Source organism: Callithrix jacchus, chromosome 4 (assembly GCF_049354715.1).
Source record: "Callithrix jacchus isolate 240 chromosome 4, calJac240_pri, whole genome shotgun sequence".
NCBI lineage: Eukaryota > Metazoa > Chordata > Mammalia > Primates > Cebidae > Callithrix > Callithrix jacchus.
Window position 1 is genome coordinate 115279489 of NC_133505.1, and position 26577 is coordinate 115306065.

At 38.4% G+C, this 26577-nt stretch overlaps 1 protein-coding gene across 1 annotated transcript in view; it reads left to right on the forward strand.

Annotated features, from left to right (window-relative positions):
• CCDC162P (coiled-coil domain containing 162) overlaps positions 1–26577 on the forward strand; it is a 108287-nt gene continuing 81710 nt past the window's right edge. The window contains 4 exon segments of the mRNA XM_078370895.1: positions 1–164; positions 7536–7727; positions 15207–15371; positions 19110–19182. Of these exon segments, the coding sequence (XP_078227021.1) occupies positions 1–164; positions 7536–7727; positions 15207–15371; positions 19110–19182 (594 nt within the window).

The following is a 26577-nucleotide window of genomic DNA, read 5'->3' on the forward strand; positions in this document are numbered from 1 at the left end:
ATGAGTCTACCATTAGGAAAGAAAGTTGCTTTCCAGGTGCTTCAGACAGTTTTACCAACTAATCAAGATGTAAGATTTGTGGGAGAAAAACTATCTGCATGTTTCCAATCTGAAAAGAGCAAAGATCTGTCATTTGACAAACCCTATTTTTCTGAGCATCAACGGTCAGTGGCACCATAACAATCAAAAACCTGATAATACCACCAACATAGTACTCTTTAAAAGCATGTCATCTTACTGGGCAATCAGCCTGACTGAATATTTTTAAATGAGTAAGTGGATAAGTATCTTACCTGAAAGATAGCTTCATTAAATAAACTGACTTCTGAGAGGATTTCTCTGGCTTTTAATACCCTATGTAACAGATTTCTTGTAACCCTATCACCAAAGTCACTGCTCTGGACTTATGGTCAGAATGTAGGAAGAAGTGTTTGTAGGGTAATGAGCAATAATAAGGCCACCAAATATAATCTCATTATAATGGGATTCTCTACCCACTTGTAAAAGTTTATTCACCACTACAAATTACTAAAGTTATTTAAACAATTAAAGAAAGAAATCTTACTCTTTAAGAGGATTGTGAAGTGAACCAGACCTTTCACTTCACATACCTAAAATAATGTATTTTTTAGCCTGACTTGGCTTAATGTAATTAAGCAAATTTTAGGATAGCCTCTAAAAAACTTTGTGAGGCATTTTGTTGTTGTTGTTGTTGTTGTTAGTTTGCCTTAAAGTAAATATACATTGACTTGTAGGGTATTTCTTGGAAAAACCCATTACTGAACCTAGTACAAAATGTGAATCATTTTGTGCCTGAAATACAAGATTGATGTTTATAGGACAATTGTCCAGAATCTTGCTGATTGGAAAGTATTTCACTCTTCATCACTGTAGGTCCTTATACCTTTACAAATGTGATATTTATAACATAAACCATTTTGGTGTACAGGAAACCCACTTAAAATTAAGTTTTAAAATGCTTGAGAATTCTGTAGAACATTTATGGTTTTATAACATAATTTCTAGCAAAAGTATCTTAAATACCTTGCAAAATATTTTCAGAGACAGCTTATCCAAAATATGTAATACATGTGAGAGAATAGCACTGTTGAAATGATTGAACACATAAAAAGCATTATTACCTTCATTTTCCCCAAAATGAACCAACCTACCAATTTAAAGCTGGGAAGTTCAGTACCAGAGTTAAAAAGAAGTTACTCTAAAGATATCTGATTTTACTTTAGTCTCAAAAATAATTGATTTTAAAAAACTTATCCTATGTGTATAACTTCTCTGTTGATAAACTTGGAAAAATTTATATCAGTATTACATTCTTTGATTTTCTCAAGGTATGATTTAAATGGTGGACACCTAAGCAAAAAGTTCAAACAGGGTTCTTTTTTCTTTGTTTTGCAGAATGGCTTTCAAGTCGAAAGAGGGCTGAGCCTTTGGTATTTGGGTAGGATATTTCCCTGTGATTTCTCATTCTCAGAGCATTCCCATAAATAATACCACAAAGTAGAGTTTGAGTCTCTTAAACCATTCTACTAAAATACTATTGGTTTAAACTACCATCAACAGAAATAAAAAACGTAAACCACTCAAAGACTAAAGCTTTAGGAAATGAGTTTATATGCAAAGAAAACTTGCAAGGGAATATAGACTTTAGAAGACAGGCTTATCAAATGAAAAAACCTACAAAATTACCAAAGTCACCAGGTTTAGTTCTTTTCATGGTGGAAAACAGTTCCCTCAAATAATCATCATATCAGAGGTCATGATGTATCTTTAGATGTCAGCATTGCCAAGACCAGGGATATAGTTATTAGAGAGTAACTTACAGGAAAGGCTCAAGGTTTCATTTACACAGGAAATGAGAACTAGATACAGTGGTGAGCGTTTTCGTTGTTAATCTTATCTCAGTGTTTTATCTCAGGTGGTCCCCAAGACCACCTTCAGGTTCAGTGATTCACTGGAGGGACTCACAGAACTCAGAAGAACTGTTAAGATATGGTTATGGCATACATTATAGCAAAAGAATATTTTTAATTAAAATCAGCAACTGAAAAAAGACACATAGGGCAAAGTCCGGGGGACATCAGGCACAAGAACAAGCTTTTAGTTGTCCTTCACCTGTGAAGTCATACAGACAGCCCATAATTCAGCAACAATGTGTGACAACATTCTTGGAGAATTGCTACCCAGGGAAGCTCCACCAAGCCTTGTGTCCAGATCTTTTCTTGAGGTTTCGTCTCATAGGCATAGCATGGCTGATAGACGGCTGACACACGGCTGACATTCAGTTTTCAGCCCCTCCAAAGATGGAGCTGATACTACATGGCGTAAGGACCCCACCATTAATCACACTGTTAATTTAGACTATCTGGTATAGCCCAAGGGTCCCAGGTAAATAAAAACACTTAAATCAGGCAGGATAGTCCAAGGACTTAGAGGTTATCTTCTTGAATCTGGGCACAGGACAAACATTTCTTTGGAATGTGAAAAGTTTACACAATCAAGACTTGCTGTGTTGGTTCCTTACTGCAGTATTGTTTTTTGTTTTCTGACCCAAACGTGATGTGTGTTGCTTACCTTTCATTGCCTCTGGTTAAGGTGTCAGTTTTGCCTCCAAATTTCCTCCTAAAGCATGGATTTGACCACAAATTTGCTTAGTAATTTTCTGATTTAGTATCATCACTTTGATGATTAGTTTTATTATGTGAGTGTAATAAAAGGTTATGCTTAATATACAAAGATTTTGTTTTATAAGTCTAGTTAATAAAACTTGCGCCATGTGTTACAAAAACATAGGAGTTAACTTTGCCTGGAGGCTTTTTAAAGTCTGAGAGGTTGTCATTACTTTATATGTAAGATATTGCCCACATATTGAGGTCAGGAACCAAGAACCATTCAGTTCGCCTCAGCCAAGTTGGCTTGGAATGTTTTGCTTAATAATAGGCTTGCCTTACCTACTTTAACGAGATGTGTGGCTTGATCATGGTTACAAAAGTGAATTGTTAATTATTGCCTGGTAAGAAGGAGAAAGTGTTCTTTTTGAACCTATGCAGATAGCCACTAATCTATGAAAAGTAAAGGGATACTTTTGTGTAATATTTAACTATGTATTCCATTGTTTACTTTTTAATGTCATTTTCTACAGAATTATTATTTTTGCATTTTTCTGATATTGTATTACTTACAAGTTATATTAAGAATTTTTTATAATTTTTTTCTCTGAATCCTAAAAGGTCAATTGGAACATGAGACCATTTAAAGAATATTACTGTCGGTCGGGCGCGGTGGCTCATGCCTGTAATCCCAGCACTTTGGGAGGCCGAGGCGGGTGGATCACGAGGTCAAAAGATCGAGACCATCCTGGTCAACATGGTGAAACCCCGTCTCTACTAAAAATACAAAAAATTAGCTGGGCATGGTGGCACGTGCCTGTAATCCCAGCTACTTAGGAGGCCGAGGCAGAATTGCCTGAACCCAGGAGGCGGAGGTTGCGGTGAGCCGAGATCGCGCCATTGCACTCCAGCCTGGGTAACAAGAGCGAAACTCTGTCTCAAAAAAAAAAGAAAAGAAAAGAATATTACTATCTTCAGGTTTGTTCAAGGGTAGCCTACTGAGAATTTGAGATAAAGGAAAAAGGAATCTTTCCTTTTCCCTTCCCCTCCTTTTTTTTTTTTTTTTTCCAGGTTCTTGTTCTGTCTGTCACCCAGGCTACAGTGGAGTGGATGCAATCAAAGCTTACTGCAACCTCAAACTCTTGAGCTTAAGCAGTCCTCCTGCCTCAGCCTCCCTAGTACCTGGGACTACAGGTGCGTGCCGCCACACTTGGCTAATTAAAAAAAAAAAAACTTTTTTTTTTTTTTTTGAGAAGATGGGGTCTCACTTTGTTGCTCAGGCTGGTCTCAAACTCTGGGATCAAGCAATCTTTCCACCTCAGCCTCTAAAAGCTCTGTGATTACAGGCATGAGCCACTGTGCCCAGCAGATGTTTTCTTATATGTCCATTAGAAATAGAACATTAGCCACATGCTATGATTTGAATATGTCACTCAAAAACCATGTGTTGGGGCTGAGCACGGTGGTTACCACCTATTAGCCTACACTTTGAGAGGCCAAGGCGGTTGGATCACTTGAGGTCAGGAGTTTGAGACCAGCCTGGCCAGCATGGTGAAACCCCATCTCTACTAAAAAAAAAAAAAAAAGAAAAAAAGAAAAAGAAAGGAAAAAAATATAAAAATTAGCCTGGCATGGTGACATGTGCCTATAGTCCCAGCTACTCATCAGGCTGAGGCAGGAAAATCTCTTGAACCCTTGAACCCAGGAGATGGAGGTTGCAGTGAGCTGATATCACGCCACTGTACTCCAGCCTGGGCAATAGAGTGAGTCTTGGTCTCAAAACAAACAAAAAATGTGTTGGAAACTTAATCTCCAATGAAACAGTGTTAGGAGGTAGGGCCTAATGGAAGGGAGAGAGTAAAAGTTATTCACTGAGAACTTCTCAGATTTCTTTCAGAGGTCATAATTTCAAGACAAGCCAGCAGCAAACATTCCCTTCCCATTCACAGATCCAGGCTCATTGGTAGAATGGTTGCACAAACGAAGTAAAACCTTCTGTGAAGTTTCTACCCTTTGCTCTAAAATTACATAAAAACAATTTGAAAGTTTATTCACTGTGTATATTTTGTTCTTTTTGATGGCAGATTGTCTGTTGGAATTAAATATCCCTAAATAGTGTGTTCAAATGATGGGTTTTCCAAGTGTTCAATCTCCAACATATTTCTGAGGGAGAGAGAACACTGACTGCAGAGAAAGAAAGCTGTATAATTGCAAATGGACTATTACAAAAAACTATGCCTTCCTTTTTGAGGAGGAAGAAAATGCTTTTTAAAAATTAATACACAGGCTGGGCATGGTAGCTCATGCCTGTAATCCAAGTCCTTTGGGAGTCTGAGGTGGGAGGTTGGCTTGAGCTGAGGAGTTTGAGACCAGGCTTGGCAACATAATGAGACCTCATCTCTACACAAAATTAAAAAATTAGCCAGGCTCAGTGATAATGCACCTGTAGTTTCAGCTACTTGGAAGGCTGAGGTGGGAGGATTGCTTGAACCCTAGAGGTGGAGGCTGCGTGAGCCATGATCATACCACTGCACTCCAACCTGGGAGACAGAGCAAGACCCTATCTTGAAAAATAATAGCAATACACAGAACTGCCAACCTTGGTTTATAATATTAGCCACAGTTGGATCAAATGTAACAAAAGTAGAGAAAGCGTGAGTTATTGGTTGATAGTAGCAGCTCCAGATCTCCAAGGGTCTCTCTATATTCCAGTGGGCACAGAAATATTTTTTTTTCTTAATTGTTTTGAACTCAGTGGCATACAAACATGAAAAACAGCAGTTTTGTCAATGGTAAGAAGACGAGAAAGTAAATCAGTGATGTAGGGAGTCATATGAGCAACTTTCAAACCTAGTAGTGCAAACTATCAATTTGACCAAACTCATGTCTTAAGACCTAGATGCAAAGAAAAGATGTATCTTAGATGACAGAAGATAACAGAATCCTCAAGTCAAAAACAAAGTACAATCAGATGTCCTGTCATTGTTGCCTCACAAAGAACAGATCAACCATTAAAATGGGTATTTTCAACATTGCTGCCACCAAAGGAAATAAAGGCTGTGTACAAATCAGAACCAGCATGAAAAGCAGACCAGAAAACAAAAGCATGAAGAGCCAGGAAAAGAACTTTAATCACGATTTTATTTAGACCATATAGACTAAGACTTTATTGCCACATGAAACTCCCCTCAGGACTGGAAAAGTGTACACCTCAAACAGCCCTTGAGTTGTTCTACATGGACAGTGTGGTGAACTTTGCTCTGGTTGGTGGATAAACAAAATCTTAAAGGAATCTATACAATTGTCAAAGAAATATAGGCAAAGCATTGAAGGGAAAAAAGTTTACTTTCACGGAAAGTTCGAAAGCAACTCCGAGTTTTAAAAGGACTGGCTCATCAAATAAAAAAATCCAAAAAAAAAAAAAAGGAAAAAAGTCCCACAAAATTACCAGTATTACTAAGTTTGCAGTTGTCTATTCGTGGTAGCAAAGATAGCAGTTTATCGCATGATTGTCATAGCCACCAAGGTAATCACAGATTTTCATCTTTTATCATTGCAAAAGTTGGCAATAAAATTGCTTTTATTAAAGGAATTAGTAAATTATAAACAAAACAAGTATTATTTTATTTTGGGAAAATGAATGACGGTGACCCTATTTTTGTGTGATTATTTCTCTCAGGGTACAAGATATTTTCTGACTGCAATGTACATGTTGATAATGGCACTGGAGCAGTGTGTACACTTTGCTTTCACACATGCGTCTTTTGATCTTTGGTAATTTTTTATAAAAGGCTTCCGTGAATAGATAATGAGGTGTTTTCTTATTATTTGAGGTAAAAGAGATAATATGGAGCTGATGGAGCCAAAGTTTAAGAACGTTGCTTTGGAAAACAGGATTTTTTTGTTTGTTTGATTGTCATGCCTTTAAGGACAAGATAGTAGGAAGCTTATAATTCATGGGGTTATTATACATTCTAATGATTAATACAAAGAATAAAGGAAATTTTGACTGAGAAAAAGGATGGGAGAGAAGGGTAGAACACAATTAAATTTACCAAGCCATTTCAGTTAAAAGTTAAGCTGGATGCAGAAGCTGACTTGTCTGACCTCAAGAAAAAAATACAGGCAGAATTCTGTAGTTCAAAAATTCGTATAATAATATGAAGAAGGCTAAGATTCACTTAATTGTATTCCTTAGATGAGCCTCCTCTTTCAGACACCTTGGTTTTTTCCTGGAGCTCTGTTAGGCCAGTTTTTCTCAAACTGTAGGTTATGTTCCATTAGATACTGACTTTGATTTAGTGGCTTGTGAACCAAAGTTTGTTTTTAATGAAGCAGAGTAGAAAAATGTCACAGTACACTGCATGGAGTACAAGCAAAGGTTGAGATTTTTGCTTTGGGTAAAAATTTTTTTTTTTTTTTTTTTTGAGACGGAGTCTCACTCTGGCACCCAGACTAGAGTGCAATGGTGTGATCTCGACTCACTGCAACCTCTGCCTCTTGAGTTCAAGCAATTCTCCTGCCTCAGCCTCCCAAGTAGCTGGGATTATAGGCACAGCCACCACACCCAACTAGTTTTTGTATTTTTTTTTTTTTAGTGGAGATAGGGTTTAACCATGTTGGCCAGGCTGGTCTCAAACTCCTCACTGATTTTTTCTTTTCAATTGAAGATTCAAGTGCTGGGATCTGCCCGCCTTGGTCTCTCAAAGTGCTGGAATTACAGGCATGAATCTGGCTACTTTGTGTAAGATTTAGTAAAGGTCACATCACTGAAACAGATAAGTTACAGTCATATGTGGAAAGACATTGGACAGTTACAGAAGCAACAAAGACTAGAAGAACCAACATTCCAGAAGTGAAAAAGCCTTTGTAGGTGAGCTGACAATCTCTGGCTATTTGCTTCCTTAGCCAATCTCCCAATTCTAGTCACAGTGACACTGTTTTGGCAAAGGAACCCACATGGGACAAAGAGAAACCAGGGGAACTTTTGAAAGCCATGGCTGCAGAAATGGCAGATTTAGATCTAATGTCTGAAATACACCCATTGGATATTTGCTGGATGCCAGGATATGAAGGAGACTGGGGGGCTGATCTAGAAAGGCAAGTAAAATCTGCAGTCTTGCCATGCTTAAAAGAAACCCTGCTAGAGAGAGGAACTGCATCAAACATATGACAGTTCTCTCCCTCAAATATTTGCCAGATTTTGAACTTTCATGGGGTGGGAAACTAAGTTCAAAACCTTTGAAGGACAGAATTTCAGAGATGAGGAAAAAGAGAAATGTCAAACTATCAATCAAAAGGCTCAGAAGGCCACACCCAAGAAGGAAGTTGGAAAGGCAGGTAGAATCTGCGATTATCTTAGGAGACAACACCCCACAGGAGAGGAAGCCAGTACAAAACACTTGGCCAGCTTTCCTCTCTAGATGTTTGCCAGATTTTGAAGCTGCAGGAAGTTAAAGAGCTAAACTAAAACCTCTAAAAGAACTGAGTCTTCAGTTAAAAAAAAAAAAAAACTAGCCAAAGAATAAAAACCTTACAATGGTTTAAGTCCACTTACTGTCTACAAGTTGTGCCATGATTTCTACATATTATAAGCCTCGTGATACATTTTACTGCTGCCTTGAAAGTTAATTTTAGAAATTTAGTTGCACACTTTTCTTTTCTGCTGCTTTTTCCTGAAGATTCATGCTTTCATTGGATTCATTTTCCTTCAGCCTCAAGAATTTCCTTTAATGCTCTTAGGAGTGTAGGTCCGCTGATGATAAATTGTCAGCTTGTCTTTATCTGAATAAATCTTTACCATCATTTATAAAGAATATTTTAATTGGGTATAAAATTGATTTTTTTTTCTTGTAGCACTTTTAATATGTCTTTTCATTGCCTCTGGTTTCTATACTTTCAGTCAGAAAATTTGCCATCAGTCTTACTGTTCCTTTTTTTGAAACGAATGTATCCTTTTTTTTTTCTCTTAATGCCTTTTAAGATTTTACTTTGGCCTAGTGCGGTGGCTCACACCTGTAATCCCGGCACTTTGGGAGGCTGAGGCAGGTGAATCACCTGAGGTCAAGATTTCCAGACCAGCCTGGCCAACATGGTGAAACCCAATCTCTACTAAAAAAAATACAAAAATTAGCCATGTGTGCCTGTAGTCCCAGCTACTTGGGAGGCTGAGGTGGGAGAATCACTTGAAATGGGGAGCCGGAGGTTGCAGTGAGCCAAGATGGAGCCACTGCACTCCAGCCTGGCAACAGAGCAAGACTCCGTCTTAAAAAAAAAAAAAAGGCCAGGCATGGTGGCTCATGCTTGTAATCCCATCACTTTGGGAGGCGAAGGCAGGTGGATCATGAGGTCAAGAGGTTGAGACCATCCTGGCCAACATGGTGAAACCCCATCTCTATTAAAAATACAAAAATTAGCTGGGTGTGGTGGTGCATGCCTGTAGTCCCAGCTACTCAGAAGCTGAGGCAGGAGAATTCCTGAATCCGGGAGGTTGCAGTGAGCTGAGATTGTGCCACTGTACTCCAGCCTGGCAACAGAGAGAGACTCTGTCTCAAAAAAAAAAGTGATTTCAAGGGATATAAAAGATTTGAACAACATGACTAACCAATGTGATCTAATTGACATATGTAAAACACTATTCCTAACATCAGAATACACATTTTTTTCAAGTACGCATGAAACATTTACCAAAATAACTATGTGTTGGGTTATAAAGCAAGCTCAACATATTTTTAAAAATTGAAATCGTGCAGAGTATGTTCTCAGATCACAGTGGAATCATACTAGAAACCATAACAGAAAAACAGACCCACTTTTAAATAACTTTTATGTCAAAGAAGAAATCATAATGGAAATTAGAAAATATTTAAAATATAATGAAGACACATTAAAAACTTCTGTGATGTAGCTAGAATAGTGCTTAGAGGGAAATTTATAGCATTAACTATATACAAGAGAGGTTAAAAATTATTGATCTAAATGTCCATCTCTAGAGCTGAAAAAAGAAAAGCAAACACAAGATAGTAAAAGCAATGATCTATTAAGTTAGGTGAGCAGAAATCTGAAAGGCAGACATGAATAACCTAGAGAAAACTCAATAATACTGGTTCTTTGAAAAAATTATAAAATTGATAAATCTCTAGTAAGACTGATCAATATAAAAGACCAAGTACAGAAATTACCAATATCAGGAATATAAAAGGAGACAGTACTACACATTCTATAAACATAAAAAGATAAGAAGCTTAAAAGAATAACATCAAGTAAGTGAAAGCATGACCCACAGAATGGAAGAAAATATTTGCAACTCCTATATCTGATAAGGGACATGTATCTAGATATATAAAGAACTCTTACAACTCATCTATAAAATACAAATAATCCAATTAAAAATGGGCAAAGGATCTGAATGGACATTTCTCCAAAGAAGATATGCAAATGGCCAATAAGCACGTGAAAAGATGATCATTAGCCACTGGGGAATGTAAATTAAAACCATAATGAGATACCACTTTGCATCAACTAGTATGGCTTAAATAAAAAAGACAGTAACAAGTGTTAGTAAGACTGTGGAGAAACTGGAACTCTCATACATGGCTGATGAGGATGTAAAATGATACAACCACTTTGGAAAACGGTCTGCAAGTTTCTCAAAGGTCAAACATATTTATTCTCTAATTCCATTCCTACATATATACTCAAGGGAAATGAAAACAGATGTACCAAAACCTTGTATATGAATGTTCATAGCAGTGTTATTTATAATTGCTCCCAAATTGAAACAACCCAGATAACCATCAGTTGATGAACAAATAAAATGTAATATAGTTGTTTAACAGAATATTATTCAACCATCAAAAATGAATGAAGTGTGATACATGCTACAACAAGGACGAACCTTGAAAACATGCTAAATGCAAGAAGCCAGTCACAAAGAACTGTATATTGTATGGTTCCATTTATATGGAATAGTCATATCACTCTATAGAGACAAATCTTTAGAGACAAAAAGTCAGTGTTTGCCTATTGTTGGGGAGAAGAGGTGGCTTAGAGAAAAAATGAGGGGTGGCTGGTAATGGCAATAGAGTTTTTTTTAGGGTAATGAAGTGTTCTAAAATTGATTATGGTAATGATTGTACAACTGAATATACTAAATAAAAAGCAATGATTGTACATTTTATGTGTGTTAATCAGATGGTGTGTTACTTCTATCTTAACAAAGCTGTTAAAAAATATGAGGATATTATGAAAAACCTTACATCCCCCCAAAATTCGTCTACTTAGATGAAATGTACTTATATATCAAAATGTTCTTTTAAAAGTCTTATTAAAATGAACATAAAAATAAAGAGAAAATTGAATAGTTATATATCTGTTTGAAATATTAAATCTGTAATTGAAGTCCTCCCATACAGAAAACTTCAGTTTACAATATTTTATAGATGATTTATTCCAAATATTTAAGGAAAAATAATAGCAAACACTTCACAACATGTCTTATGAGGCCAGGATAATCTTGATACTAAAATCTGACAAAAACATTATAAGAACAATGACAGGCCAATGTCTCTCATGAACATAAATACAAATATTCTAAACATAGTAGAAACTTAAATAAACTTTTCTGTAAAAAGATAATAAATCATGACCAAATGGAGTTTATTCTAAAAACAAAATTTTGTATTAACTTTTGAAAATTTGTGAAATTAACCACATTAACAAATATATGAGGGAGATCACATGATTAGTAGATGCAGAAAAAGCATTTGACACAATTCACCCTTTCAAGAAAAAGTAAACCTCTCAGCAAAGTAGAAGTAGAAGCAGGTTATTCAACTCATACCATCAAATATATCTATCTCGTGTCCGGCACACTTCCAAACATCATGTCCTATAGACACAATGAAAGGAAAACACTAATGTGTTTATCTAAACAACGTCTAGGTGATGATGAAGCAGATTTGGAAGGAACCTGAGCTGTTCAGTGCCTGTGAGTAGTGGGGCTCCCCCGGACCATTTATATTAGCACTGTTAGGTTAGAGAGACTTAAAAAATCTTTTTTTTTTAATTGATTGATTGACTGATTTGAGACAGTCTCACTGTGTCACCCAGGCTGGATTGCAGTGACACTCACTGCAACCTCCACCTCCCAGGTTCAAGCCATTCTGCCTCAGCCTCCTGAGTAGCCAGAATCACAGGTGTACACCACTACACCCAGCTAGTTTTTGTATTTTTAGTAGATAGAGGTGGGATTTCACCATGCTGGCCAGACTGGTCTCAAACTCCTGGCCTCAAGTGATCCACCCACCTTAGCCTCCCAAAGTGCTGGGATTACAGGCATGAGTTTGTTGTTTTAGCCACTGTGATGGTGTCTTTCTGTTTAAATGGCTTAGCCATACCCCTACTAATGGAGAAACTGGCATGTAATGTATTTCACTTGAAAGCATAGATGATTTGAAAGCATTTGGTGATCAAGATGACTATGCATCAAAAAATGTTTATTGAAGAAGGTTACAGAGTATCTATCTGTGCAGATCAATGAAGAGAATTGAATTGGCCCACAGTGATATGGGACCAGTTTCCTTATCGGTTTAAATTCTGGCATTTGCTAGAATAAAAATAATTGTTTTATTTTGGTACATATCACATTATTGAGTTTTGGGAGCCTTTAAAACACTTGAAGCTGTGCTGATTTATGTATTTTGATGAGCTTAACTATTTACCTTTATTACAATTACTGACAGATTTGAACTTAATTCTGCCATACTTCTTTTTGTTCCCTCCTTACCCCCCACCCCACTTTTCTTACTTTCTATTGCAGGGGTCCCCAACCCCCAGGCCATGGACCAGTACTGATCAATGGCCTGTTGGGAACTGGGCTACATAGCAGGAGGTGAGCACAGGCAAGCAAGCATTACCACCTGAGCTGCTTCCGGTCAGATCAGTAGCGGCATTTAGATTCTCATAGGAGCATGAACCCTTCTGTGAACTGCATATGTGAGGGATCTAGGTTGTGTGCTCCTTGTGAGAATCTAATGCCTGATGATCTGAGGTGGAACAGTTTCATCCTGAAACCATCCCTCTGCCCAGCCACCTGCTGCTTCACATCCATGGAAAAATTGTCTTCCAGGAAACTGGTGCCTGGTGACAAAAAGGTTGGGGACCACTGTTTATTTAATTTGAAAGTCCAATTTCAGCTGGGCGTGGTGACTCACATCTGTAATCCCAGCACTTTGGGAGGCCGAGGCAGGAGGATCACATGAGATCAGGAGTTCAAGACCAGCCTGGCCAACATGTTGAAACCCCATCTCTGCTAAAAATACAAAAATTAGCTGAGTGTGGTGGCACATGCCTGTAATCCCTGCTACTGGGTAGGCTGAGGGAGGAGAATTGCCTGAACCCGGGAGGCAGAGGTTGCAGTGAGCCGAGATCACACCACTGGACTCTAGTCTGGGCAGCAGAGCAAACTGTTTCAAAAAAAAAAAAGTCCTATCTCACCCTTTACTCTTATTTCTTTGGAAGCTCTAGAATGCAATTTCTATTTGTTTGCTAATCACCTTGAAAATTTTAACGTAGTTACTCAGTATTTCTCTTCTAAACATGCCTGTTTTATTCCCATCCAAGCCTGCTGTAACCACACATTGAACACCCTCAAACTGCTCAAGCTGATCTTACTATTGTTGTGTTAGAGTTTAAATTTTAACTACTTTTTAAATACATAAAAATTATGTATTAATTTTATGTGATTATGAATTACAAATAATTAAATGTACTTATTTTTAAAAACATGATTGAAGAAATTCTCTTTTCTTTTTTTTCTTTTTTTTTTTTTTTTGAGACAGAGTCTCGCTCTGTTGCCAGCCTGTAGTGCAGTGGCATGATCAGCTCACTGCAACCTCTACTTCCTGGGTTCAAGCGATTCCCCTGCCTCAGCTTCTCAAGTAGCTGGGACTACAGGCAAGCACCACCATGCCTGGCTAATTTTTTGTATCTTAGTAGAGACGGGGTTTCACCATGTTGGCCAGGATGGTCTCGATCTCCTGACCTGGTGATCCGCCTGCCTCAGCCTCCCAAAGTGCTGGAATTACAGGCGTGAGCCACCTGGCCCGGCCTCGAAATCTCTTTCCTAAGACTAAATGAGGTCCTGGTGCTTGCCTGACACACAGTAGGTTCTCAATACATGAAGCACACCTCCCATCCCCCTCCAAATAAACAGTTGTCTCTTTAAACCTAGACATGGGTGCTCAGCAGGCATGTGTTTCTCTGGGTTGGATTCATTTCATGGACAGTTGTCAAAGACTGACCTCTTTATGTTAATTTTCTGAATACTGTACTTGACTGTGTTGTAAGCTAAGTAGTTCAGGATTAAATGTTCTCATTTCTGAGATATGAAGTGTTAAAACAGATCAAGAAATGAAGGCAGAATGTCTGTCCTTTGGGAGAATTATCAGCCGGTCTATGTTGCTGCCACTCTTGGCTGCCGGTTGGAATGCAGCTGTTAAGGCAGCTGTTTAACTATTTGTCCAACTTGAAAGGATACTGCCAAATGGCAAATATTTTCTAGAACAACATTTTACTTTTGCTAAGGACAATAACACTGCATTTTATTGAGTTCCAATGGCATGCCAAACATGACAGATTTATTACTAGTCAGGTTCACAACATGGACTGAACATGGATGCTCATTTCCATTTTTAATATATTGAGAAAAAGAATAAATGGGCTCCCAAAGGAAGCCTCTATACAAAACATCTCTACAGCTTAATTATTTGTTGAAATGACAGCAGATTAACTTGAAAAAATGAAATATCTCTGAAAGAAAAGATGAGAATCTAGAAATATCAAAGGAAAAAAAGGAGGTTTAAGTATTTTAAATCTCTCTCATGTGGCCTAAGAAAGACTTAACCTACTTGTCCAGGACAGGTGAGGTCAGCAGTAATACAAGGAAATACTTCATCTATTTACTCCCCTGCAATTTATGGGTCCCAGGACTTCTGAGTCATGCAGTTAATATACGTTGTTAATTAGAATGTTAACACTAAGTACTTACTAAACAATAATGTTGAATTTAACAGACTGTGAACAAGGTAAGCTGGGGTGGGAGGTTATCAGCTATTATTTAATGGTAAAACCAGAGTGCTAAATGTAGGCAGTCAAAATTAAGAAAACACATTCAAATGCATAAGTACAATTTTCTACTAGAAGTCAGTAATAACTGCCACTCACAGCAGTTAGTGTGTAATCCCCACAAACATTTGTCAAGACTGCAGAGGTGAGGGGTGGTGGTGGGGGGTGCATTCTCACTTATTAAACCTCAAGAGACAGAGCCAGGGCAGAGAGATTTTTGAAGGTGAACTGGGCTAATCAAAGGCATGGCAAATGAAGATTCTAACCTACTTTTTCTCTACTGTTCACTAGATGTTAATTAAATCACAAACAGTCTAACCTGGCTGTTTCTTCAAATTGCAAAAGCATGCATTACTACCGAGTAGACATGATTTATTGGATAAAGATAGACAAAGTTCCACATGCTGGGTAATGGTCTCTGAGGACATCAAGCTTTGTGATTCTCTTTTTCAGGGATACAGAAAAACAGCAAATGCAAATCATGGATGAAATTTACAAGATCACTTCCACAGAAAGAGTCCAGTTGTTGGAGAAAAAACTGGCTGTGCAACTGACTGAACTGAGGTCTGAGACAGAAGATCTGGGAGCTCTTCCAGGAACAGCTAATCAAGTTTACAGGTAAATAGTGGCAGTGAGAAGGTGTGATCTTCACGGGCTTTACCCCTCACTGTCACTCCATAATCTTCATCAGTGCCCTCTCTTCTTTTTACCTGGACAATTGACATTATCTCAAGTTCAGATAAATAGTATACAATGGCAGTTTCAGGTACCCATTTCTAATCTGATTGCTGCCTCTAAGATTTTTCTATATTCTAGATTTGTTAAGACAGATACAAGCAAATGTCTTACCAAAGAAAATGTAAACATGTTTTTTCACATGCTCACTAATGCTATTGTCTTAAAGTTACAGAAGCTACAATACAAATTATACTTAATGAAAGGAGATCTCATTTTACCCAATAATATTTTAATTGAATTTGATCTTGATTTTGGTGAGAAATTTAAAAGCTGAAATAATGCTAGGTATTTGGCAATACATTATGCAAAACAATGTTCTGTGAGTGTTACCAGCACTGTAGATTCTTGCTGTCTCCCAGGATAGAAATCAAGAGAGATCACCAAACAGAGCAGCAAAGTGAAGTTTATTCAGCTTGCGCACAAGGGAGCCAGCACCAAGAAAAGAAAAGGAAAGAGCTGCTCCCCCAGGGTAGTGTATGGGTTAGTTTTACAGGATCTTTCGATAGAGAAGGGTTACATCAGGGCATATATAGGAGGGGTTTTTCTAGTGCTTGTGCAGTGGCTCAACATGCTTCTTGATACATCAGATGTAGCATTAGTATTTTAAATCTTCACCCCACACGTTATTCTTAGCACAAAAATGAGGAAGGGGTAACTGTAGGTTGAATTTTAGTTCTAATATGTGGGACTTCACAGAAGTCTCTAGCTCCCCCCAAAGTAGGAACTTGCTGTTAATAATTTCTTGGGTCTTTTGTTACTGATTTGCGGAGAGTTAGGTAAGCTAGAGCTTCAGTAGGGGCTTCTGTTCTTCTCTAGAGTAGATCACAACCCGAAGCCCACCAGCCTGTTTCATTAGGAGCTCTTCCATAGGTAAATGCTGCCAATAACAGCGATCAAGTTCTTGTAGAAAAACAGGAGACACAGATCAGCCCCCAATGGCAAGTCTCATGGGCCCAGGACCTTCATATCCCTCTGTTTTTGTTACTGCCACAATTCATCAAAAGAAACAGTATGACAAAAAATTAGCTGGGCGTGGTGGCGCATGCCTGTAATCCCAGCTACTCAGGAGGCTGAGGCAGGAGAATTGCCTGAACCCAGGAGGCGGAGGTTGCGGTGAGCCGAGATTGCGCCATTGCACTCCAGCCTGGGTAACAGGAGCAAAATTTCGTCTCAAAAAAAAAAAAAGAAAAGAAACAGTATGAGAACCATGGTAGGTTGAATAATTGAGAAAACATAATGTGGGTGGTGAGAGGTTGGGAAAGGTCAGAAGATGCAGTAAGCAGGTGAATTAGTACTTCATTCCAAAGACAATTCTGAAGAACCAGCATTTCATATGTTTTTAAATTAGTATTTAAAACCATTAGGTGTCTGAAGCCAATCAGATTGTGTGATGAGATGGAAAGATCATGGAACCATGCAAGTCATAATTTCTCCCAACTTTGGTTTCTTTATTTGAAAAACAAGGTTTAAAATATGTACCTTGCCTATCTACATAAGGTCATGAGGATAATGAAATTATGCACATCAAAGTATTTTTAAACAAGAAAACACGATGCAAAGATCAAGTGTTGATATTATTGTGATTTAAATGTCAGAATGTCATGCAAGTAACTCCCCAGTGTACACTGGGATAAGAAAGGCTTTCTGATGTCTCTTAGAATAGAGTGATGGGAAATCCTGGATAGTCTTATTTGTCTACTCCCCCAAATCACCCAACACTGCACATGGAAGAATCTGTTAGTCTAACAAATATTTCTTGAGCACCTTCTGTTTTCCAGGAGCTGTGCTAGGTTCTAGAGTCCAAGCGATATGGAAATATCTACTCCTGATACTCACTTTAACATTCTCATTCTAGTAGCCTGAAAACTCTGTTGAGGTCTTCAGGAGGACTGTGTGTTTTAATAATTTTTCCTTCCTTCCTTTTTTTTTTTTTTCCATCTTTTCCCTTGTTTTACTCCACAAACCCAAGACTTTACAGTGGTTGTTTCATACATTCTTGCTGAATGAATAAATGAATGAATGTATGTTAAATGAACAATGCTTGATGAACGTATGAGTAAATCTCTTTTTGCAGGTTGATGTATACACTATGTACGTACACCAGTCTCTTCACAGGCACTTGGAGCTTCACTGAGAGGAAAGACAAGATCTGAGTGAGAGAGGGTCTGAGTAGCTAAGCCCATGACCCTCCCCATCTCCCAGTATGCCAAAGATAAGGAGACAAGAGGGCAGGGGAAAGTTTCTTCTGTTTCTCTAACTGCCTGGTAATAAGGTAATAACTCATCCCTTTTTTGGTTCATTTCTTGTTCCCCACGGCCACGAGGCTGCAACCAGGTTTCAGTAATCACAGAAATTATGCCTTATGTTTATTACTGCTTTTATTCTCAAAACCCTTTCGGAGCTCTCCTCTTTTTTTTTTTTCCATTAAAGCCAAGATGTTAGGAAATAAGAGGAGCATTATCTCCAACCTCAGGGGTGGAAATTCGACACAATTTGTCTAAATAGGTTGCTGAGGCTCTCTTGGCTGATGGATTTCTTGACCGTCAGCGTGGGGTTCTTCTCACAGAACCACTGCCTGCAGCGGGGGAAATTGCTGGCAAGTGTACAAACCAACGGTGTATTTTTATCTTCCCTTAAAACTTACCTGGGAACTGATAGGGCCATATGAACAATATTAACCTAAATGTCACTGCTTACACCTCCTTCATAATCTCTAGGTGGTTTCTCAGCTGTGTTCCAGAATGACCTACTGTGGCCCCTTGCCAATGTCTGCAAAATACTATCTTGAGAAAGTGATGTCTGCATCAGGGTTGCTGTTTCCTGATGTTTCCAAAGCTGCCAAACCTTGGGATATATCTTATCCTTAATGTGGAGCACTCTGCTGTTCCTGACCCAAGGTCCCACCCTCTTAACGGGTGATTCCACAGCTTGTACCTGCTTGTATCAGAGTCCATGGTAAAAACAACTCCTTCATAACTGGGCATGGACAGGAATCCACAAGGCTGCTTAAACAGGCACTTCTGCTATAAATGTTTTTCCTAGGATTCAGTAATTTTCCTAAAGCAGTCAGTTTGATTAAAATAATTCCTGAAGAATTTCATGTTTAATATTTAAGAGTTATTCCCCACCCCCAGCAGATAATTCATCAAGAACACAAAAATAAAAGCCTTTTGTATTAAATTACACAAAACTGGTTTTGTGTGACAACTAGGTGAAAATGGGATCTGATAGGCACAATATTTGTCAGAGATAAGGTTGCTGGAGGGACAGGTGGGGAAATAAAAATCCTCACCATTGTGCCCCTCCCTACACTCTGCAGTAGGAAATAGTGAGGTGAATCAAGGGTAGACAGACATACTATGTTTGTATGGGGAGGAAAGAGAAGAATTGACCCAGGGAAAGGTTTAGCAAACATGCTAATCAAAGAAGAATCAAAAAAGATTCTGACCAAAACAAAAGGATGTGACCTTTGCATGCCCTCAATAATCCAGTATAATGTGATATACTTATTCAGAAATGAGCAGTTGTGAAGAGTTACAGATTAATCATGGCCTATCTATAATCTGGTCTATTACAGCTTCTGTAATTACCACTTCTATTGCATAAATCTTTCTGCAGCTCTGTTCAAATGCCAAAGGACATTTATTACTTTAGAAGAGAGAGGGAAGTGGCACTGAAGAAAACCTTACAGGTGAGTAGGAGAGTGGGCTATTTCAATACAACAGTAAGTTTGATTTCGCTGACTTGGTAACTTTTAGCAGAAACAGTTTATTTTTGCAGACAAACAGCTGATGCTATTACCAGTATTTATAAGAAGAGAACAGTCCACTATTCAGCCTAACCACTGGAGCAGAGCAGGCCATTATTTCCTTGGAAATATCTGATTTTGTGATATTTGAAATTTTACAGTTCTTTAATTTGGGATGTTAAAACTAGTTATTTGGGTTTAGGTGGCGGAGTCAGAGCCCCTTGTTGTTCAGGCAGACGTCATGCAGAGGGAGCTAGAGAGCTGACTAAGAAGAGAGTACACCCCTGAAAATTTACCTTTGCTTCTGTTGCAGGTAAAAGTGATTTTGCAATTTGAAAAATTCATGTGAAATTTAGTAGAAATGTATGAACAAAGCTGGCTTTCAGGTATATCCTTTGGCTAGGGTAGGTTTTTTTTTCTCGACATGTTTAGTTTGCAAAACTAGGTAAGTGTAAATGCTATTCTTTGTTAGAGATCTATTCCATAGTTTTAAATTTGGCTTAAAGGAACCAAACAATGGACTGATTTTCTACTAAATTCTTTCTGTGTTAATAATGTAGGGCAATCTGACATTGACTAGGACAGTTCCAACCCTTAAAAAGCTATTGGCCTACACAACTGTCTTGCATGCTCTGCTCATGTACCCCAAAACCTAAAATCCAATAAAAAATTAAAAAAAAAAAAAAAAGCTATTGGCTATGGCCAGACATGGTGGCTCATGCCTGTGATCCCAGCACTTCGGGAGGCCGAAGTGGGAAGATCACTTGAAGTTAGGAGTTCAAGACCAGCCTGGCCCATATGATGAAACCCCGTCTCTACTAAAAATACAAAACTTAGCTGGGCATGGTGGCACGTACCTGTAGTTCCAGCTACTCAAAAGGCTGAGGCAGGAGAATCGCTTGAACCCAGGAGGCAGAGGTTGCTGCAAGCTCAGATTCTGTCTCAAAAAAAAAGAAAAGAAAAGCTATTTGGTAACCTAAAGAAGGCATTTCTGAGAAAAATTATTTTATTTTATTTTATTTTAATTCACCATGTTGGACAGGCTGGTTTTAAACCCCTATCCTCAAGTGATTTGCCTGACTTGGCCTCCCAAAATGCTGGGATTATAGGTGTGAGCCACTGTGCCTGGCCCTGGAAATTTCTATTAAGAAAATATCTCAAGACATGGGAAAAAGAGTTTTCCATAAATATTATTATTGCAGCATTATAATAAAAGCTAAAAATTAGAATTGCCTAAATATCCACCAATACGAGAGTTAAGGAAAACAGTATAGTACTTGGTAGATTTTGTTCTGCCATTAAACATTTTTTATTATTAAATTAAGTTTAGCTTAAAGCTGCCTCCTTGTAAGTTCAGAAACCCTGGTCTCCCTACATAGTGACCTGTAACCTAACTGGACTATAAATAGACTGTAACCTACTCTTTTAACAAGTAACTGAGTCTAGCCAATCACAGAAGCCCTACTTCAGCCACTCGCAAGCAGCCAGCTGTTCAAACTGTTCAAATAAGGCAAACACTGATCTCTAACCAATTTGGCTGTTTCTGTACCTCACTTCTGTTTCCCTTACTTCACTTTCCTTTTTCTGTCCATGAATCCTCTTTCACTGTGCAGCAGTGCTAGACTCTCTGAACTTACTCTGTTTGGGGGCTAGGAGGACTGTCCAATTCATGAACTGTTCTTTGCTTAAACTCTGTTAAATTTAATTTGCCTAAAGTTTTTCTTTTAACTAATGTTAAAATAAAACTATTATATATATTTCATATATAATAATTCCTTATTTAATATATGATTATTCCTTATGCCTGGTGGCATATAAGGAATGCCACCAGGCATAAGGAATAATCATATATGAAGTATTAATTAATGAAAACTAATGAGTGTGTGTGTATGTGTGTCATAATAATGACACAAAATCACTTGACGGACTTAGACCAAATGTTAATGAATGTTATGTTTGGATGGCAGGATAATGAAATTCCCTTTTCTACTTTTATATGTTTGCTAAATTTTCTGTAAGAAGTATATATTATTTCAATTTTAAAATTCCTTGTTCTCTATTCCTATGTTACCTATGCATACAAATTAGTTCTTTAGCAACTAGTTAGGAATTAACTATTAAATTAATCACAAAGAAACAAAATATATTGAGATGCTATTTGCAAGTCAAACTGTTGTCATTGTCTTCATTCAGGTTTCTCTTTCCAGTTGCTTCTGGCATTCTTCATTCCTTTGTGAATATCAGTGTTTCTCAATGGAGAGAGAGGAGGGGTAGAGATAGAAGATATTTTGTGCCTCAAGGGGACATTTGGAAATGTCTGGGGATATTTCTTGTTGTCACAATTTGGGTGAGGGGTATGACTGGTTGCGACTAGCATTAAGTGAGTAGACATCAGGGAAGCTGCTAAACATTCTACAATGCACAGGGCAGCCTCTCACAACAAAGAATTATCTAGTCCCAAATGTCAATAGTTGCTGAGGTTGAGAAACTACTATTATCTAAACTTCCATAGGATGTCATTTCCCTTCTCTCTGAAGAATTTTCTTTAGCATTTCTGGTAGTTCAGGTCTACCAGGGACAAATTCTCACAGGCTTTGTTGCTTTGAAGTATTTCCCCTTCATTTTGGAAAGATATTTAGGTTCAACATAGAATTGTGGGTTGGTGGTTTTTTTTATTGCTTTAAAGATATTGCTCCATTGCCTTTGGCTTACATAGTTTCCAATTATTTTCTTTCTTTTCTTTTCTTTCTTTCTGTTTTTTTCTTCTTTCTTTTCAAGGTAACAGCTTTATTTTCATTGAGATTTAGTTTACACACATTTTTGCAATTAATATTAATTATACAAAAAAGTATAAAACATGCCATTTTAAAATAGAACTGTGGAATAGTTCGACTTTTATTACTACTATATGTAAGTACACATGTTTATTCATAAGCTAAAAGGAAATTCAAATATATATCATAACAGGAAAGAGCATTTTACTAATTTAAATGGCTTTTTTCTTCTGTCAACCTCTAACCATTTGCTTACTTGAACTAATGTGATATGGTTTGGCTGTGCCCCCACCCAAATCTCATCTTGAATTGTAGCTCCCATAATTCCATATGTTGTGAGAGGGACTCAGTGGGAGGTAATTGAATCACAGGGGTGGGTCTTTCCCATGCTGTTCTTATGTTAAGATCTTGGCTCACTACAACTTCCACCTCCCAGGTTCAAGCAATTCTCCTGCTTCAGCCTCTCAAGTAGCTGGGATTACAGGCATGTGCCACCATGCCTGGCTATTTTTGTATTTTTAGTAGAGACAGGATTTTGCCATTTTGGCCTGGCTGGTCTCAAACTCCTGACTTTGCGATCTACCCACCTCAGCCTCCCAAAGTGCTGGGATTATAGGCATGAGCCACCACGCCCAGCTGATCTGATGGTTTTATAAAGAAGAGTTCACCTACATATGTCCTCCTCCCTGCCACCATGTAAGGCTTCCCTTTGCTTTTTCTTTGTCTTCTGTCATGATTGTGAGGCCTCCCCAGCCATGTGGAACAGTGAGTCAATTAAATATCTTTCCTTTATAAATTGCCCAGTCTTGGATATGTCTTTATTAGCAGCATGATAATGGACTAATACAGTAAATTTGTACTGTTAGAATGGGGCACTGCTGTAAAGTTATTTGAAAATGTGGAAGAAACTTTGGAACTGGGTAACAGGCAGAGGCTGGGACAGTTTGGAGGGCTCAGAAGAAGAAAGAAAGATGTCGGAAAGTTTAAAACTTACTAGAGACTTGTTAAAGGGCTTTGACCAAAATGCTGATCATGATATGGACAATAAAGTCCAGGCTGAGGTGGTCTCAGATGGAGATGAGGAACTTACTAGGAACTGGAGCAAAGGTGATTCTTGCTATGCTTTAGCAAAGAGACTGGTGGCATTTTGCCTTTGCCCTAGAGATCTGTGGAACTTTCAACTTGAGAGAGATGATTTAGGGCCTCTGGCAGAAGAAATCTGTAAGTGGCAAAACTTTCAAGATGTTAGTTGGGTGCTGTTAAAAGCATTCAGTTTTATGTATTCACAAAGATATAGTTTGGAACTTATGTTTAAAAGGGAAGCAGAGCATAAAAGTTCAGAAAATTTGCAATTTGATGATGTGATAGAAAAGAAAAACCTATTTTCTGAGGAGAAATCCAAGCTGGCTGCACAAATTTGCATAAATGACAAGGAGCCAAATGTTAATTGGCAAGACAATGGGGAAAATGTCTTCAGGGCATGTCAGATGTCTTCATGGCAGCCCCTCCCATCACAGACCTGGAGGCCTAAGAGGGAAAAATGTTTTACTGGGCGGGGCTTAGGACCTTGATGCTTTGTGTAGACTTGGTAATTGCTGCCTGAGTCCCAGGTGTGGCTAAAAGGGGCCAATGTAGAGCTCAGGCCATTGCTTCAGAGAGTGCAAGCCCTAAGTCTTGTCAGCTTCCACATTGTGTTGAGTCTGCAGGTGCACAGAAGTCAAGAATTAAGGTTTGGGAATTTCCACCTAGATTTCAGATGATGTGTGGAAGTACCTGGATGTCCAGGCAAAAGTTTTCTGCAGGGGCAGAGCCTTCATGGAGAACCTCTGCTAGGGCTATGTGGAAAGGAAATGTGGGGTCAGAGCCCCTACACAGAGTCCCCACTGGGGCACTATCTAGTACAGCTGTGAGAAGAGGGACACCACCCTCCAGACCCCAGAATGGTGGATCCACTGACAGCTTTCACCGTGCACCTGGAAAAGCTGCAGACACTCAATGCCAGCCCATGAAAGCAGTCAGGAGGGGAACTGTATCTTGCAAAACCACAGGGGCAAAGCTGCCCAAGACCATGGGAACCCATCTCTGGCATCAGTGTGACTTGGATGTGAGTCATGAAGTCAAAAAAGATCATTGTGGAACTTTAAGATTTGACTGCCTTGCTGGATTTCAGAATTGCATGGGGCCTATTGCCCCTTTGTTTTGGTCAATTCCTCCCATTTGGAATGGGTACATTTACCCAATGCCTGTACCTCCATTATATCTGGGAAGTAACTAACTTGCTTTTGATTTTACAGGCTCATAGGCAGAAGGGACTTGCCTTCTCTCAGATGACACTTTGGACTGTGGACTTTGAGTTAATGCTGAAATGAGTTAAGACTTTGGGATACTGTTGGGAAGGTATGTTTTGTTTTGAAAAGTGAGGACATGAGGTTTGGGAGGGGCCAGGGGCTGAATGGTATGGTTTGGCTTGTATCCTCAACCAAATATCATCTTGAATTATTACTCCCATAATTCTCATGTGTCATAGGAGGGACACAGTGGGAGGTAATTGAATCATAGGGGCCAGTCTTACCCATGCTGTTCTCATGATAGTGAATAAGTCTCACGAGATCTGATGGTTTTATTAAGCCGCATTCTCCTGCACACATCCTCTTGACTGCCACCATGTAAGATGTGCCCTTCCCCTCCTTTGCCTTCTGCCTTGATTGTAAGGCCTCCCCACCTATGTAGAACTGTGAGTCCATTAAACCTCTTTTGCTTTATAAATTACTCAGTCTTGGGTATATCTTTATTAGCACTGTGAGAACTAACTAATTTGTAATGTTTCCATGGTTCATCTTGGTCACTGGCATTGATCAGCAAAAGTTTTTGCATTTCACAGATACATTAAAACCTACATTATCAACAAAATCCCAAGTAACTTTCTTTTTTTGATATTTTATTCTTTTTAAAATATTTTCAACTTTCATTTTAGATTCAGGGGTACATATGCAGGTTTGTTACCTGGGTGTATTGTGTAATGCTGAGGACTGAAGTACAATTGATCCTGTCACCCAGGTAGTGAGCATAGTACTCAGTAGGTAGTTTTTCAACTCCTGCTACCCCTTACTCCTTCCCCTCTGGAGTAGTTCCCAGTTTCTATTGTTCCCATCTTTATGTCCACGTGTACCTGAAGTTTAGCTCCCACTTAGAAGTGAGAACATGTGATGTTTGGGTTTCTGTTTCTGTATTAATTAACTTAGGGTAATGGCCTCCCGCTGCATCCATGTTACTGCAACGGACATGATTTCATTCTTTTGTATGTAGTTTCTATTTCTGATCATAGAGTACCATTTTATTCTCTGGCTGCTTTTAAGATTTTTTTTCTCAGTGGTTTTTAGATATTTTATTATGATGTGTGTTGAAGTTTTCTTTGTGTTTCTCTTGCTGGGGGTTAGTTGAACTTCTTGGATTGTTGGTTTATGGTTTTATTATCAGTTTTTGAAAAACTTCAACCATTATTTTTTCAAATATATTTTCTGCCAGCATTTTTCTTTCTGAAATCCAGTTATACATTTGTTAAACACTTCATATTGTTTCATAGATCATTAAGACTACTAATTTTCTTCAGTCTTTTTCCCTCTCCGGTGCCTTGTTTTGTATAGTTCCTATTGCTATGTCTTCAAGTTTATCAACTTTTTCTTTCTTTTTTTTTTTAACTTTTTTAAATTGTATTTTAGGTTTTGGGGTACATGTGAAGAATATGCAAGATAGTTGCATAGGTACACACGTGGCAGTGTGATTTGCTGCCTTCCTCCCCTTCACCCATATCTGGCATTTCTCCCCATCCTATCTGTCCTCAACTCCCCCTGCCCCGCTCTCCCTCCCCTATTCCCCCCAATAGACCCCAGTGTGTAGTGCTCCCCTCCCTGTGTCCATGTGTTCTCATTGTTCATCACCTGCCTATGAGTGAGAACATGTGGTATTTTATTTTCTGTTCTTGTGTCAGTTTGCTGAGAATGATGTTCTCCAGGTTCATCCATGTCCCTACAAAGGACATGAACTCATCATTTTTGATTGCTGCATAATATTCCATGGTGTATATGTGCCACATTTTCCCTGTTCAGTCTATCATTGATGGGCATTTGGGTTGGTTCCGGGTCTTTGCTATTGTAAACAGTGTTGCAATGAACATTCGTGTGTATGTGTCCTTATAGTAGAATGCTTTATAGTCCTTTGGATATATACCCAGTAATGGGATTGCTGGGTCAAATGGAATTTCTATTTCTAGGTCCTTGAGGAATCGCCACACTGTCTTCCACAATGGTTGAACTAATTTATACTCCCACCAGCAGTGTAAAAGTGTTCCTATGTCTCCACATCCTCTCCAGCATCTGCTGTCTCCAGATTTTTTAATGATCACCATTCTAACTGGCATGAGATGGTATCTCAATGTGGTTTTGATTTGCATTTCTCTAATGACCAGTGATGATGAGCATTTTTTCATATGTTTGTTGGCCTAATGTATGTCTTCTTTTGTAAAGTGTCTGTTCATATCCTTTGCCCATTTTTGAATGGGCTTGTT